This window comes from Lissotriton helveticus, chromosome 2_1 (assembly GCF_964261635.1).
Source record: "Lissotriton helveticus chromosome 2_1, aLisHel1.1, whole genome shotgun sequence".
NCBI classification, from domain to species: domain Eukaryota; kingdom Metazoa; phylum Chordata; class Amphibia; order Caudata; family Salamandridae; genus Lissotriton; species Lissotriton helveticus.
The window spans coordinates 32,092,768-32,110,464 of NC_136059.1; the positions used below are offsets into that span (position 1 = coordinate 32,092,768).

The 17,697-nt window shown below is 48.0% G+C and overlaps 1 protein-coding gene across 1 annotated transcript in view; it reads left to right on the forward strand.

The window, feature by feature from the left end:
• The window catches only part of LOC144817684 (protein mab-21-like 3), a 137,194-nt gene that overhangs the window by 105,600 nt on the left and 13,897 nt on the right, over positions 1-17,697 (forward strand). The window contains exon 4 of the mRNA XM_078674429.1: positions 2,519-2,765. Coding sequence (XP_078530555.1) covers positions 2,519-2,755 — 237 coding nt within the window. The 3' untranslated portion in view covers positions 2,756-2,765. The remainder of the gene's footprint in view (positions 1-2,518; positions 2,766-17,697) is intronic.

Genomic DNA, 17,697 nt, shown 5'->3' on the forward strand with positions numbered 1-17,697 from the left:
CCTGGTCCCGGGCCGTCCTCTGCTTCCGGGTTTGCCGCCTCTAACCAGTGAGCCACACCACTCCACTGGTTTCTTTTTTTAATACTTGAAGAGTCGTAAGGCATATTGGGCTTTTATTTTAACTTATTAGTTCCGTTTTCTGGGAGCCTGCCGTTTCATTTGCTGTGCATGTAACATCTACATTTCTTCTGCAGTAGTTAAAGGGCAGGCCTGCTGTTTTTCCCAGCATACTTTTGGGACTTGATGTCACTTTCACCTGACCCTCGTCGTTCCTGATGTGCAGCGGCTTGCTTCAATGTTCTGCTGAAACCAGAAGATGTACCTCTGCTTTCTTTAAAGTCTCAGTCTAGGGTGTCAACCTGCTGGGCAATGCAACAACACTTCGCCTGATTCGGTCCACGCAGTCAGGCGAAAGCTACATCAAGTCCAGAACAAGCATTTGCAATGCAATAGGTCTCGCAGTTACGAGAGTTTCAGCTATTGGCATTGTAAATAACAATGCCTTTTATTTATGTTTTTAAAACAAAAACAAAAAAAGGCATTGTTATTTGCAATGTCAATAGCTCAAACTCGTGTAAATGCGAGACCTACTGCATTGCAAATGCTTGTCACAATTGACTTGGGCTATCTTGTAATTTCCATCACCAAGAGTTTACAGCCCATCTGACTCCTCCTGAGGACTGCCCTCAGCCCTGTGTGCATTCCTTGCCTCCAGCAATTTTAGGCAACAATAAAAATCTTAAATTAACCGTGGTGATTATTGTTTTTCCTGGAGAGTTTTGTCTAGTGGACGTTTTGACTCGTGGAAAGGTAGTGCAGAGGGTTAATGTGCCTGCTGCAAAGAACGTGTACCATGCAGATCACACAGTGCATATAATGTAACTAGGTCAGTGGGTTACTGCTTTTGTCAGATAGATCCTTTTGTGACTTTCAGTTTATAAGTTAAAACCTTAATATAGAACAGTGAGTTATTAACTGTCATCAAAGAGCTGCATGCAAACTGCATGGTATAGTTTAGAGTGTCGTGATTTTCCCTAGTCTTTCATGATCCTAATGTTGTATAAAGGGTTCATTTCTATATGAATCAATTCTTATTACTAAAGAGAACCCCAACCATGGTGTTAGATTTTAAATTCTGAGTTTGTGCTTCTGCAGACCAAGCACTCTTAAAATATATTGTCTAGCAGTTTAGATGACATGTGACTTCTACATCTTGTAGTCCTTTGTCGAATTTAACATTTCCTATACACTGATTTATACAAGTATGATTGATTGTCTCTGTGTAATGTGTGTGAGACGTAATGTAAATGTACAGGAATTTATATAGCGCAAATCACCAAGCGGTTTCTAAGCGCTTGCTTAGGGAACCCGTCCTGGTATTCCCCTGTGAGATAACCCCGGCAGGGTATCCGCAAGGTGAAAGCCAGGCATCCCGCCGCGAGGGGCCGTTGTGGAGATTAAGCAAGCTATTGCCCAGAGTCGCAGAGTGTGAACCCGTGAATCGAGTAGGCACCGGAGCGAGAATTGTCGAGTCCATGGACATTTTAGGACTCAAGACCCTGCCGCTTTGGGAATTGAACCCTGGTCCCAGGCTGACCTCTGCTTCCAGGTCTGCCTCCTCTAACCAGTGAGCCACACAGTGTAAAGTGCTCTGACATCCTACACTGGTATGAGTGGCACTATAATACTAATTAATTGCATCTCAGAGAGAGAGTAGTTATGGAGACTTGAGGGGCACGGTTAAAGGGTGCTAGTGAGGGTATCCGTTGCGGATCTGGTCATTGGGGGGCGCCAACAAACATTGTCTCGCCCAGCACCATCAACGCTAAAGCTGGCCCTGCTGTGTGCTGTCTTCATGGCCTGACAAATGGCTCGCATGCTGCCTACAAAATAAACTCATTGGTTTGCTGTAAGCAGGCTCTTTCAAATGCAGGCAGTAAAATTCAAGCCATTTGTCAGGACAGAAGCTAACACAGGGCCTGCCTGGTGACAGATTCCATGGGTGGCCCCAACGGGGCTGACACAATGATCAGAAGGGGGGTGCTGTCCTCAAAGTTGCATGCCTGACTGAAGTCTGGGATTTTTAAAAATACACGGGTAGCACGTAGCAGTGCACAAAGAACAGGTGTTGCAATATGATATATGAAATCTCTTCATTGATGTCATAATTACAGTTTCACAATTGCTCTATTAACCTTCTTCCTTTTTCAAATTTCCTTGAAAATGCACCATTTGCCCACTCTTTTTTTTCCGTGGGGGGGGGGGAAACTTCCGGTCCTCCTTTACGGCAGTCAGGCTCACTCACTATGCTCACTCACCACAGGGCAATTATCACAAACTTTTGCGCCTCACCACTTTAAAATCTCACCAGCCACCACTGATACATAGGAACGTCTTAAATAATTACCATAATCAAATGCCACAAAAACCATTGAATGCAGTGATTCGCACATGGCATGATGAGGTAGTTTAGAGTATCTTTTCAGGGACTAACCAGTAAACGTGCTTGTTCCTACAGACTGTGTTGTTCTGGGCCTGTGAGGAGCACCCCTCAGAGAATGATTGGGAGGACCTGACGGTGAGCTTCAAAAGGCTGGTGAATTATCTTGTGTTTTACCTCCGGCAACGAAATCTACCCCATTACTTCCTGGGTGCAAAAGTCAACCTGTTCAAACCGGAGCACCGCCCCCGCCTCCAGGAGCTCCACGATGACGTCATCAAGTTCAAAACTTCTCCAATGGAGTATTTCAAATGATAATTCCCAGGTAACCCCACCACATTTTGAGCAGAGGTGTGTTCATCCCACATGCACCCACGCCTCTTTTGAAATTTTTCTGATGCTGGGATTGTGGACCCTTCAGCCGAGCACCCGGTGGATTTATTTTATACTGCGCATGCCCTAAGCATCATCTTGGTGCTGGTGAAAGGTGTTTATTGTTACTTAAAACCAGAGGAAATGTGGCTATTTACTGTGTGATTTTATTTCTATTAACATTATGTGGCATGAAAACGATGTGATTTTAGGAATCTCAATTTCTGTATTAATGTTAACGCAAAGTCTGACATTAAGGGACTAATTAATATTATAGCAGGGGGCCATCTCTCCATCAAGGAGACCAGGGAGACAGAGTAAATTACTCTCTCTCCCTGATGGAGGTGACCACTAAGCTGGTGATCCTTTCTAAAGCATTGGCTGGAATGGTCATCATGGCGGTTCCCGTCAATGCTGTTATAGTTGGGTGCAAGGCTCCGTCAACATTACGGAGCCCTGCACCACACTATTTTCTTTTCTACATTCAAAAAGAAAATCCTGAAAATTGGAAATAATAAAATAAAATGCGCCTTTCGCCATGGGAGCGCTCCCATTTCAAGAGGAGCATTAATCAGTTTTCACTGCCCCTCATCGCTAGTGGTTTCCTGGTGGTGACGGACACTGAAAACTGACCTCTGATTCCGTCCAACTAAATTTGGTGGGTGGAATTAGAGGTCTGCATGGGCATTGGAGGGTTTTAACCATAGTGGAGGTGGAGTAGTCTCTGCCGTGATTAAATCGAAGGTCCACCTGCTTTTGAATTTGGCTGGCAGATCATTACCTTTGCGCTATGTATACTCCATCGCCGTTGCAACGGGGTATACATACATCCAAGATATAGGTTAAGCCCTAATTCTATCTTTTCTTTAGGCCCCCACCCATATGTGTAGTCTTATCTTAGACTAAATTTTGGGAACCTTATATGTAATGTTATTTTATGTTAATGTATTTATAAAGTGTGTGATTACCTAGAGATGTTTTGGCGCTCAGAGAACACTGGCCACAATCCAGTGGAAAAACTAATGTCAGAAGAAAAGGTAGATCTTCAGGTCTTTGCGAAATGGAACAAAAAATGTAATACCCGGTGCAGGTCAATTCAATTCAATTCAATTCAATTCAATTCAATTGCCCTTATTCGATCTTCCAGAGGCAGATCATAAAAGATACACACAATATAATAATCATACAATAAAACACACAACATGTTAAAAGAAACATCTATGGTTAAAAAGACGTGGTCATTTGTTAATTCACATTTGATAAAGTGACAGTGCATAAAAATTGGTTCCAAAAACATCAAATCAGATAAAACAGCATAGTGAGAGAATGAGGAATGTAAGAAACAGAATACATTTTGCAGTACGGAGCCGGCAATACTTGATTAAAAACAAATATAAAAGCTTGTTTTATCAAAACAGCCTATGCCTTCGTTTGGCCAAAGTGCATTTCAGAAAGCTAACAACTGCGTAGCATACGCTACAGTCATTGAGTCGCAAAAAACAAATAGAGCGGCTTTAGATTTAGAAAATTTGTATCTAAGCAGCAAAGGTGATAAAAACTTCCTTAGTAAATTGCAAATAAAATTGGCAGAAAAAGACAAAGTGTGAAATAGTTTGATTAGATTGCTCATCACAAGGACAGGTTCCAATAGAGGCAGGTGAATACTAGCCTAATTGAAAACATATTAACTAGTGAACAGAACCTACCCTAAATCTAGCCAACAGTGTTTTCTCATGGACGTTGTAATAGTATGTAGATGGGGACGCCCTCTAAATTTACTTCAAGCCAGGGAAAAGAGGGGAAAATGTACACACATGAATAAAGAATTTCCCTTATGGCTTACATAATTTATACATTGTGTCTCAGTTCACATCAATATCTCATGTCCTTCAAAATATGCTAATAACACATTTTTTAGATTTGTATTTATCAAGTTTTATTTCTTTTTTTAAAGAGTATATCAAAAAAGAGCTTTTTTTCCTTTTTAGATGCTTTTTTTATATAACATTTATAACATTTCTTTTTTATAAATTCATTTGGACAATTAACACATAATTCATCATTTACATATTTGTTTCAAGTTTTTATCCACAAAATGTAAAAAACTATCCTGATGCCCACACCTAAATCACACTCAACAGTCGTTCATACTAACACTTGCATACTATCCATTTATCCACTAAATATTCTTTCTGTATGTAAGGTTTTGACAGAGAAAGAAACTCTGACTGAGTAGCAACCACAGAATGTTATGTGGGATTCCACGCTAGGTCGACGCGCGTTTCGGCGGACTTGTACCACCTTCCTCAGGACCTCAAAACCGCTATTTTTTGATTATCATGTGGATGCAGGGTATCCTCAAGCTAGCGTTGCTACAAGTTGCGGGGTCTGTCAATATCCAAAGGGATATTCGTATTGGTTTTCACTCCCCATATCATAACTGACTTATTTATTCAAAACTATTCTCAAAACGGCTTCACTTTTTCAACTTCTGTGCGACTTCAGTAGAAATGTCTTGTTTTCTGTATTTTTCAGGTCTATAAAAACTTTGCCATCCTCGTGATTAGCTTTGTTTTGTTGTCCAAAGTCGAGGGAAACACTTTTTATACGAGAGGCCACATCTTATATAATTGCCATAAGTTACGGCAGGAGTTGTCAATATCAGTCCACACGAAGGCCGTCATGGACGTTGATCACATATAATAAATATGGAGCGATTGTTGGTAACATTTGGATAATACAATTATCTCTGACTAAAGGTTTGGAAACTTCTGTTAATTCCCTCATCACTAGTTTATACTTACGAAAGCTATCCTGAACCCATGTTTTGTCCTTTTTTTAGATGGACTCTGGATGCTCGAACATCTGGACACAACCAAGGGCCAAAAAACTATCTTTAATATATTTTTGCGATGGAATAGCCAGACCGTGGGCACAGGATAAACAATCTCTAATGACTGCCCGATTAAGAGCGGCTTCGTTGTTATACTGAATTGAGCACCAGAGAGCTAACGGGGCAACATTGATGATATCTCCGACATACTCCATGCTTAGCTCCAGGTGCAGTGGGAAATGTGAGGTTGCGGGAGGCGACAGAATCTATTCTCCTCCGTCTGCATTGCATGAACATCCCTGCCTCCCCAAATACCCATTCCATACGTTAAATTTGGGAGGCATTTCTGATTATAAATATCTAAAATCGGGGCAATATGTTTTTTGTCAATGTACATTGCGAGCGCTGAAGTGGTACCTACAGCTTGGGTGTGACGAGTTATCCTACTATTGGTACAAGTTGACCATGTACATTCGTCATCGAAATCTATGCTCAGGTAAGAAAAGGTGCTGACCCTACCTAGTATTTTACCATCAGTATTTAAGGTACAGGTTTTCGTATTTCTGGAGCCACATACGATGGTGAAAGTTTTCTCAAGGTTGGTCTCCAGGTCTTTCATAAAGCTATCATAACTAGAAATAAGCTTCTTGAGGCTGTTGGCCGTCATTTGCAGGAGGACCGCATCGTCATCATAGGATAGTGTGGGCACAGCCTTCTTCGCCACATACGGAACGTCTGCCCCAACAGATACCAAATCGTTAGTGTAAAGGAAAAATAGGACTGGGGCTAGGACACATCCCTGGCGCACCCCACGTTTGATGCTAAATGGCTGTGTACATGCGCCAGCACTGCCATACCAAATTGATGCTGTGAGATCATGATGTCAGTCTCTAGAAAATAAGCTGCCTGACCTTTTGTCCCCGCCCCGTCCCGCGGCGGCTTGTGCCGTTTGTTGCAGAGGGCTAAGCGAACGAACACACTTTCCAGCATTTCCGGGTCAGGAACAGCTGATGCGTGCTAGAGACGCTCGACTTACTGCTATTTAAGCAGCATGCCGGAACAGACGCGGGCAGCGGGCGCGCCGAAGGCAAGCCAAAGGCAAGCCCGTCTGCGCCTGTCCGCGCCTGGACCTGGCCCAGGGCCACCCGCCCCCCTGCTCATTCTCCACGGTTATTGGGACCTTATCTAAAGTACACTAGAGATACTTTGTTGAGTCTTATTGGCCAGCTGAAAGACTCCTGCCCTCAACTTGATCCTCTGAAAGAGTCTAAGAACTGCCCTTCATGTGACATGGATTTTCTTTTTACTGAAATAAAGTGCGGTTTAAGTACACAACAGGACTTATATCCTCAAACAGCTTTATTAAAGTCCCTCCAAGGACTGCTCCTGAACGGCGCTCTTTAATTAAACATAATACCGAATTTGCCGAGCTGCTGGCAGCCCATAAAATAGATATACTATTATTTACAATGAATCAAAATACAATTTCAATAATAAGGTACATTGTCATTTAATCACAATGGGCTTCAAACATTGTATTGATACATAATAACCATATAGACAACATAGTGCCCCAGGGTAGAGAGGGAAAGGGGTGAAAGGAAGTGTGGGTGGAAAGATATTGTGCCAGTGAAACAAGATACGATTGCAAAATATCACAATTTATCATACAATCATTCAACTTGTCTCAGATCCCTGAGCCAGTGAGCAGAATAACTAATATTCAAAAATTTACAAAAAACCATGCGCAAGACGCTACTAATTAATAACTCAAATGATGGTGGCGTCTGCTGGTATGAAATAGTAGCCGTTGACGTTTCGACCCCAGAAACTACACATGTAGGTGAAAGTCACACCTTACGACGGGGTCTTCATCAGGACAAACAAAAACCCAAGAGTACACTGGTTGTGCTATAGGGATAAGTAAGAAAAAAGTCAATACTATATATACAGACTTTGATACGTATTATTAAAATAGGGGGGGCGCTGATAAGCTCAATAATTGATATGAAGGGAAACAAAATATTATATTATCCCTTCATATCAATTATTGAGCTTATCAGCGCCCCCCCTATTTTAATAATACGTATCAACGTCTGTATATATAGTAATGACTTTTTTCTTAGTTATCCCTATAGCACAACCAGTGTACTCTGGGGTCGAAACGTCGACGGCTACTATTTCATACCAGCAGACGCAGAGAGCCTGTGCCAGATGGCCCGAATCCCCTTCGAGTGGGGGGGGTGTCGGGCATGCTGAAAGTGACCATCCGGGACGATGCCCCCATGGACTGCCTCCTCGGGAACGACCTAGAATGTTCCCCCTGGGCCCACGTCGAGCGGAGAGAGCATCTGGGGATGCTAGGCCTTCCCGAGTGGGTCTGTGCGGCCACCTGATCCATGGCCGCCCGGGCCACTGCCCCGACTGAATCCACCCCGACCGAAGAACCGGAGTGGCCCGCGCCTCCGCCGCCCTCCGTCCCCGAAGACGCCGACCCTGAGCCCGGCCCACTGGGGCCCACCCGTGAAGAAATTGCCAAGCTCGGCGACCTCCCGGAACTAGCCCAATGGTGCCAAGAGGGTGGCCCCACACAAGAGCAGTTCCGTCAAGAACAGAAAGCGTGTCCCTCCCTCGAGGGAACCCGACAGCAAGCCGCCGCTCAAGCCGGCGGAGACCCATCGGGGTCTATTGGGACAACGATCTCCTCTACAGCGAACAGAAGATTGCCGAACTGGGGGCCAGCCGGGTTCTGGTGGTCCCCCTCCAATTCAGAGACTTCCTCCTGAACCTGGCACACGATGTGCCGCTCGCCGGGCACCTGGGGCAGGACAAAACCTACAGCCGTCTGGTGACCCATTTTTACTGGCCAAAATTGAGAAATGATGTGAACAATCACTGCCGGACTTGCCCAACCTGCCAAGCCAGCGGGAAGAGCGGAGGGAAGCACAAGGCCCCCCTTTAATGCTTCCCAGTCATCAACACCCCATTCGAGCGGGTGGGGATCGACATTGTGGGGTCTCTGGAGCCCCGAACCTCTCAAGGTCATCAGTTTATTCTCGTCCTGGTGGACCATGCCACCCGCTATCCCGAAGCCATCCCTCTCTGGACCGTGACGGCCCCGGTGGTGGGCTTGGCGCTGATGGGGATCTTCTCCCGAGTGGGCTTCCCCCAAGAGGTTGTCAGTGACCGAGGTACAAACTTCATTTCCTGATACATGAAGTCCCTGTTTCAACAGTGCGGGGTCACGTACAAGTTTACGACCCCCTACCACCGCCAAGGGAATGGACTGGTGGAACGTTTCAATCGAACCCTCAAGGGGATGATCATGGGCCTGGAAGAGCCCTTGCGACGCCAATGGGACGTGTTGCTGCCCTGCCTCCTCTTCGCCTATCGGGAGGTCCCTCAGAAGTCCCTGGGGTTCAGCCCCTTCGAACTATTGTACGGACACCCCGTCCGGGGTCCCCTCAGCCTGGTCAAAGAAGGCTGGGAGGTTGCAGTCCGAGATGCTCCCCCGACGTCTACCGGTACATCCTGACCCTCCGAAACCAGACTCGGAAATTCCGGGAACTTGACGAGGCCAACCTCGAGGCCAGCCAAGAGGAGATGAAACGCTGGTATGACCAGAACGCCTCTTCCATTGAGTTCGAGCTGGGCCAACAGGTCTGGGTCATGTCCCCGGTCGAACCCTGTGCCGTCCAGGACAAATGGACTGGGTCCTTCAAAGTGGTGGAGCGCAAGAGCCCTGTCACCTACCTGGTGGACATGGAGTCCCCCAGGAACCCCCTCCGGGTCCTCCACACCAACAGGCTCAAGCCTCACTTTGTCCAAACGGAACTTAGCCTGCTGATGGCTACTGATGGCGGGGCCGAAGACAACTCCGAGCCCCTACCGGACCTCCTGAGCACCTCTGAGAAAGACGGCTCCGTAGAGGGGGTCACCCTCTCCTCCGCCCTGACCCCGGAACAGCGCCAGGACTGCCAAAAGCTGTTGGGTCAATTCACAGACTTGTTCTCTCTCACCCCCGGAGTCACCCAGTGGTGCGTCCACGATGTCGACACCGGGGACAGCCCGCCTGTACGACACCGGGCCTACCGTGTTCCCGACCGAGTTCGGACCGGCATTCAATCGGAGGTCTCCAAGATTCTGGCCCTGGGGGTGGTCGAACCCTCTGACAGTCCATGGGCCAGTCCCGTCATCCTGGTCCCAAAAGCCGCCGCCCCTGGCGTCACTCCCGAACTGCGATTTTGTGTGGACTACCGGGGGCTGAACGCCGTCACCCGGACCAATGCCCACCCCATTCCCCGGGCCGATGAACTAATCGACCGCCTGGGGGCGGCCCGCTACCTGAGCACATTCGACCTAACCTCCGGCTACTGGCAGATCGGACTCACCCCGGGCGCCCAAGAGCGCTCCGCTTTCTCAACCCCCGATGGCCACTACCACTTCAGGGTGATGCCCTTCGGGATGAAAAATGCCCCCGCAACCTGCCAGAGGCTGGTGAATAAGGTACTGGCAGGGCTAGAAGAATTCAGCGCTGCATATCTGGACGATATTGCGGTGTAAAGCCTCCACTGGGCCGAGCACCTCAAGCACCTCTGGGAGGTACTGACAGCCCTCAGACGGGCCGCACTGACCATAAAAGCAAGCAAGTGCCAGATCGGCCAAGGGTCCGTGACCTATCTGGGACACCAAGTGGGGAGCGGCCATGTGGCTCCCCTTCAACCCAAGATCGACGCCATCATGGCCTGGGAGCCCCCGGTCACCCAGACAGCCGTCAGAGCCTTCCTAGGGCTCACTGGGTATTACCGGCGCTTCGTGAAGAATTATGGGAGCATTGTGGGCCCCCTCACTGAACTCACTTCCAAGAAGCAGCCACAGAAGGTGCCCTGGACACCCGAGTGTCAGGCCGCCTTTGAGACTCGAAGACAGCGATGTGTACCGCCCCCGTGCTCCAAGCCCCCGACTACAGCTGGGAATTCGTAGTCCAAACCGATGCCTCGGAGCACGGTGTCGGGGCGGTCCTATCCCAAATCAACCCCGAAGGAGTTGATCAACCTGTGGCCTTCATCAGCCGACGTCTGCTGGCCCGAGAGCAACGCTGGAGCACCATTGAACGAGAGGCCTTCGCCGTGGTGTGGGCCCTCAAGAAACTCCGACCCTATCTCTTCGGCACCCACTTCTGGGTGCAAACTGACCACCAGCCTTTGCGGTGGTTGATGCAGATGCGAGGAGAGAACCCAAAGTTGCTGCGATGGTCCATCTCCCTACAAGGGATGGACTTCACTGTGGAACATCGCCCCGGCCACGACCACGCCAACGCCGACGGCCTGTCCCGGTTCTTCCGCCTCGGTGAGGAGAACCCCCAAGAAGATGGGTGACTCTGCCTGCCTTCAGCTGGGGGGGACGTGTGTTGGACCCGGCCTCGTGGCGTGGTCCCACTCCTCCCGTATGGCGGGCCCTGGACGGCATCGACTCCTGTCTTCCCCCCTGCAGCTACCCTCTCCAACCTTCAACGAGAGCTGCCACTCCTGGCGACCCCCGGCTCTCCCCCTCAGGAACACGGCGACCCCTACTCGCCCCACTCTGCTGGTCCGGCCCCTACCCCGGGCCGCCATCTAAGGCCCCGACTCCATCTTGGGCCCTCCACGTCAGGACCACGTGGCCTCGGCCTGACCTCAGCCGCGGCCCCAGCGAAGCCCCGACATCGAGGCACCAAGATCCGACCAGGTGGTAAAGCGGCCACTCGACGGATCAAGGAGGAGGGGAGTTTCGATGGCTCTCCAGCCATCCCCGGACGCCTGGTTTCGATCGCCCTCCGGCCTCCCTGGGCGCTGGCTCCACCCCCCTGCTGGGTGTCTGGACACTCTCATCCCGGCCCCTCTGACCCCCAGGCGCGAGGGTCCGGACATCAAAGGACTCCAGACCTATATCTGGGGAAGCTCTGGAATGGGTTGGCAGTTGTATCCTGGAGTCGAGAGCCCTGCTGATTGAATCGCGGCTGACCCTGAGAAGAACTCGCTACTTTGAACCCTGGAACCTCGGAGCTCTGCTGACCTGGTCGCGGCCCCCCTACTTGCTGAGAAGAAATCCTCATGGAACATCGGAGCCCTGCTGACGCTGTCGCGGCCCGACCTCGCTGAACCATCCTCGAAGCCCTGCTGACGCTGTCGCGGCCCGACCACGCTGAACCATCTTCGGAGCCCTGCTGACGACGTCGCGGCTCGACCTTGCGGAACCCCCCAGCTCGAGGATTGAGAGCTGTGCGTAGGGTATCCCCGTGCCAGGCTGGTACTAAGACTGTCCCGCTACCCCCCTTCCCACAGTTACCGAGACATTAAGGATCCCTCAATCCGTTTGTACATATGCTGAGAGAACCTACCTTTATTGCTGATAAAGACTCTGAGAATCTACCCTCTTGTGTGGTGTCCCTTTGTAGTGGTGTGATTGCTCGGCTGTTATGATTCTAGGAGAGGAGCCTCACCAAGGAGGCCTCTCGACGGCGTTCGGCCAACTCCAGAAGGAGAGGTGGGTCTCGGGGTGGTCAGTCAGACATCTTCTGCCTCCCCTGGGATCGCCTTTCTAAAACTTTACAACCATGGGGTTACTAAATTAACCACAATATCATCACCATTATACACTTTACTCTTCCCGCCACTTCCCCCCACATGTCTAGCCATCAGTATCTCTTTAGATATATCCCAATAATCAGTTACTTTAGCATTCAACCATTGAATAGTTATATTTAAGAGACCCCTAGTGGTTTCCACGCTTTCAGCTGGAAGTCTAGCAACATTCGCCAGGACTATACCATAGGGAGCAGATGTGGGGTAGATCAATCATGGGAAGGGAAAATTAGCTCGAATTACATATTTCCAGTTGTTTGACAGCTTGTTTATCCATTGTGCAATACACTTTGTTGCTCCGAGCAGATTTTTTCAAGCCAAACTAATGTCTGGTACAGAGGCTTGATTTACTGCCCCCCCTGTGGTTGAAGATCTGATATGGGGAGTTGATGAGGGTGCACTGGCTCTCCTGGGAGCAAGTAAATGCCCTAGGGGCAGGTAATTTCACTAGTTAGTCTTCAAATATTGCTAGGCGATCAATAATGGGTCGTAATTTAGAATCCAATAAGTCGCCTATACGACTACTCAGTTGATTCCAAGTATCTTCAGTAATAGAAGATGCTGACGGTAGCACTTCCTCATTACTATGCCTGTTTTGGGGTGCCAGTTTGCCCTTTACGAGTGGAAGTTTATTTACTGTGGTTTTTGTGATTTTTCTCCTGCGTTTGTGTTCAGGGCTGCTCTCTGGGTCCAGTTCACAATGTTGGTCGCTGCCCGCCAGACCAATAGGGCTATAGTGAGCTCCCTTTACTATTGCTGCTAAATGTAACTCACCTCGCGGACAGGCCATTGCAATATTGGTAACACTGGTAACTTGGCCCATCTCCCCCGTGTGAACATGTTCATTTAGGCCGGGTTGGTAACACTGGTAACTTGGCCCATCTCCCCCGTGTGAACATGTTCATTTAGGCCGGGTTGGTAACACTGGTAACTTGGCCCATCTCCCCCGTGTGAACATGTTCATTTAGGCCGGGTTGGTAACATTGGTAACTTGGCCTATCTCCCCCGTGTGAACATGTTCATTTAGGCCGGGTTGGTAACATTGGTAACTTGGCCTATCTCCCCCGTGTGAACATGTTCATTTAGGCCGGGTTGGTAACATTGGTGACTTGGCCTATCTCCCCCGTGTGAACATGTTCTTTTAGGCCGGGTTGGTAACATTGGTAACTTGGCCTATCCCTCCGTGTGAACATGTTCATTTAGGCCGGGTTGGTAACATTGGTAACTTGGCCTATCTCCCCCGTGTGAACATGTTCTTTTAGGCCGGGTTGGTAACATTGGTAACTTGGCCTATCCCCCGTGTGAACATGTTCATTTAGGCCGGGTTGGTAACATTAGTAACTTGGCCTATCTCCCCCGTGTGAACATGTTCATTTAGGCCGGGTTGGTAACATTGGTAACTTGGCCGGGTTGGTAACATTGGTAACTTGGCCTATCTCCCCCATGTGAACATGTTCATTTAGGCCGGGTTGGTAACATTGGTAACTTGGCCTATCTCCCCCGTGTGAACATGTTCATTTAGGCCAGGTTGGTAACACTGGTAACTTGCCCTATCTCCCCCTTTTGAGCATGTTCATTTAGGCCGGGTTGGTAACATTGGTGACTTGGCCTATCTCCCCCATGTGAACATGTGCATTTAGGTTGGGTTGGTACCATTGGTAACTTGGCAAATCTATCTCCCCCGTGTGAACATGTTCATTTAGGCCGGGTTGGTAACATGAGTAACTGGGCCTATCTCCCCCGTGTGAAACATATTCATTTAGGCCGGGTTGGTAACATTGGTAACTTGGCCTATCTATCTCCCCCGTGTGAACATGTTCATTTAGGCTGGGTTGGTAACATTGGTAACTTGGCCTATCTCCCCCGTGTGAAACATGTTCATTTAGGCCGGGTTGGTAACATTGGTAACTTGGCCTATCCCCCGTGTGAACATGTTCATTTAGGCCGGGTTGGTAACATTGGTAACTTGGCCTATCTCCCCCGTGTGAACATGTTCATTTAGGCCGGGTTGGTAACATTGGTAACTTGGCCTATCTCCCCCGTGTGAAACATGTTCATTTAGGCCGGGGAGGTAACATTGGTAACTTGGCCTATCTCCCCCGTGTGAACATGTTCATTTAGGCCGGGTTGGTAACATTGGTAACTTGGCCTATCTCCCCCGTGTGAAACATGTTCATTTAGGCCGGGGTGGTAACATTGGTAACTTGGCCTATCTCCCCCGTGTGAACATGTTCATTTAGGCCGGGTTGGTAACATTGGTAACTCGGCCTATCTTAACTGTGTGAACATGTTCATTTAGGCCGGGTTGGTAACATTGGTAACTTGGCCTATCTCCCCCGTGTGAACATGTTCATTTAGGCCGGGTTGGTAACATTGGTAACTTGGCCTATCTCCCCCGTGTGAACATGTTCATTTAGGCCGGGTTGGTAACATTGGTAACTTGGCCTATCTCCCCCGTGTGAACATGTTCATTTAGGCCGGGTTGGTACCATTGGTAACTTGGCCTATCTCCCCCGTGTGAACATGTTCATTTAGGCCGGGTTGGTAACAATGGTAACTCGGCCTATCTCCCCCGTGTGAACATGTTCATTTAGGCCGGGTTGGTAACATTGGTAACTTGGCCTATCTCCCCCATGTGAACATGTTCATTTAGGCCGGGTTAGTAACACTGGTAACTTTCCCTATCTCCCCCTTTTGAACATGTTCATTTAGGCCGGGTTGGTAACATTGGTGACTTGGCCTATCTCCCCCATGTGAACATGTTCATTTAGGCCGGGTTGGTAACATTGGTAACTTGGCCTATCTCCCCCGTGTGAACATGTTCATTTAGGCCGGGTTGGTAACATGAGTAACTGGGCCTATCTCCCCCGTGTGAAACATATTCATTTAGGCCGGGTTGGTAACATTGGTAACTTGGCCTATCTATCTCCCCCGTGTGAACATGTTCATTTAGGCCGGGTTGGTAACATGGGTAACTTGGCCTATCTCCCCCGTGTGAAACATGTTCATTTAGGCCGGGTTGGTAACATTGGTAACTTGGCCTATCTCCCCCGTGTGAACATGTTCATTTAGGCCGGGTTGGTAACATTGGTAACTTGGCCTATCTCCCCCGTGTGAACATGTTCATTTAGGCCGGGTTGGTAACATTGGTAACTTGGCCTATCTCCCCGTGTGAACATGTTCATTTAGGCGGGGTTGGTAACATTGGTAACTTGGCCTATCTCCCCCGTGTGAAACATGTTCATTTAGGCCGGGTTGGTAACATTGGTAACTCGGCCTATCTTCCCTGTGTGAACATGTTAATTTAGGCCGGGTTGGTAACATTGGTAACTTGGCCTATCTCCCCTGTGTGAACATGTTCATTTAGGCCGGGTTGGTAACATTGGTAACTTGGCCTATCTCCCCGTGTGAACATGTTCATTTAGGCGGGGTTGGTAACATTGGTAACTTGGCCTATCTCCCCCGTGTGAAACATGTTCATTTAGGCCGGGTTGGTAACATTGGTAACTTGGCCTATCTCCCCGTGTGAACATGTTCATTTAGGCGGGGTTGGTAACATTGGTAACTTGGCCTATCTCCCCCGTGTGAACATGTTCATTTAGGCCGGGTTGGTAACATTGGTAACTTGGCCTATCTCCCCGTGTGAACATGTTCATTTAGGCGGGGTTGGTAACATTGGTAACTTGGCCTATCTCCCCCGTGTGAAACATGTTCATTTAGGCCGGGTTGGTAACATTGGTAACTCGGCCTATCTTCCCTGTGTGAACATGTTAATTTAGGCCGGGTTGGTAACATTGGTAACTTGGCCTATCTCCCCTGTGTGAACATGTTCATTTAGGCCGATGTACTCGACCGAGGGGGCTCTGGAAGGACTTTGATTGTTAGGCTGAGGGGAGAGTAGAGCATTTCCCACTGTAGTGAGTGAAAGGTGTCGCTCCACCAATCTTATTTTGTTTGGGACCATGTCCGCAGCCCGGGTTAGATGGTTATCGATAGTCTAGCGAGTGCGTGGTGGTGGTGGTAGCGCGCTCGAGATACCAACAATTTCCTTCTTTTTGCCCATACCCAAGTATTGCTTGGGTCTTGTCAGTAATAGTAAAAACAACTATAGTCCTTAGGCCTCTAGAACAAATAGTAACACCAAACAGAAGATAGTGTCCTTGCAAATCTCCATAGGCAGAATTCAGGGGGGTGGCTCAGCCCAGCCTCTGCCTGACTATGATGGGCCTGTCTTGGAATGGTCTTCGTCTGGGCCTAGCCGGGGCTCGCCCCGCTCGTCTCGCCCTGTGGGACGCCTCCCTTGTTTTAATGGTGCTCCGGCGCCTGTGGAAGTTCATCACGGCCCCTCCTCTGGGCCGGCAAGGAAAGGATCAGCTGGTGCGGCGGGGCGGCGGCATGTGAAAGAGGCGGGTCGAAAGGAAGTCTATTCCATAAGGAACCTGTGGGTATGGAAAAAAGGTGTAAAAAATATATACAATCGATAATAGATATTCACTATTTTAGAGTAGACAAATCGATCAAAGCTTCAGAAAGGTTTGAACATTTTTTGTTATAAAAATCAGTTTTAAATATACATTTTGTTATCAAATCAAATCAAAATAAGCTTTATTCGATTATCACAAGGATATCATAAAAGCGTACATTACATTAATCAATTTATAATTAAAAGTTAAAAAGTAAATATAAATCCAGAAAAGAAGCATGAGTTTCAAGGAACAGAGGGGTTACATTTTCCATAAAAACAATACAAGTACAATAAATATTTATGCAAATCCATATGTCCCATCGTAACAGATTCCTAAATTAACAAATTTATGAATTTTAGCAGCAATTTCAAAATATTCCCATAGTAAATATCACGTCCCTGTTCTCCAGTTGTTGTAATCGGTCAAAAGCATCTTTACAGGACGGCAGACCCCAGGTCTTCAATAATGGTCTCAATAAGGATTTTCTGGGGACTAGGTAATATTTACAAAACAATATAAAATGAATATTGGATTGGGGGGAAATGTCATCGCATGGGCAAGGGGGCAAATTTCGGGACCATTCATTGCAGGAGGGGAAAGTAATAAGCCGAAAGAAAGAGCCCAATCTGAGTCTAGAGAGGAGCATTCTGGAGAAGCAAGAGATGTCAGAAAAAAGGTATAATTGTAGACCCTGGGACAAGGTAATCCTTTGAAAATCCAAGACAGTTTTATGAGTTTTTTGAATGGTCCACCTTTTTGCCTCTAGATGATCCCTTAGGAGCTTTCTCAAAGCTTTCCGGGTAATATGCTCCAAGCTCAGAGGATCAGTGAAATACTCTGGGCGACCAATTTCAAAGCAAAACCTTTTAACGTATGACAACCATTTTATGTGTTTAGCCCCATCTAGTTTTTGAGTGTCAACAATTATTTCTCGGTTAAAAGCTGTCTCTGTGGTGGTCCAAA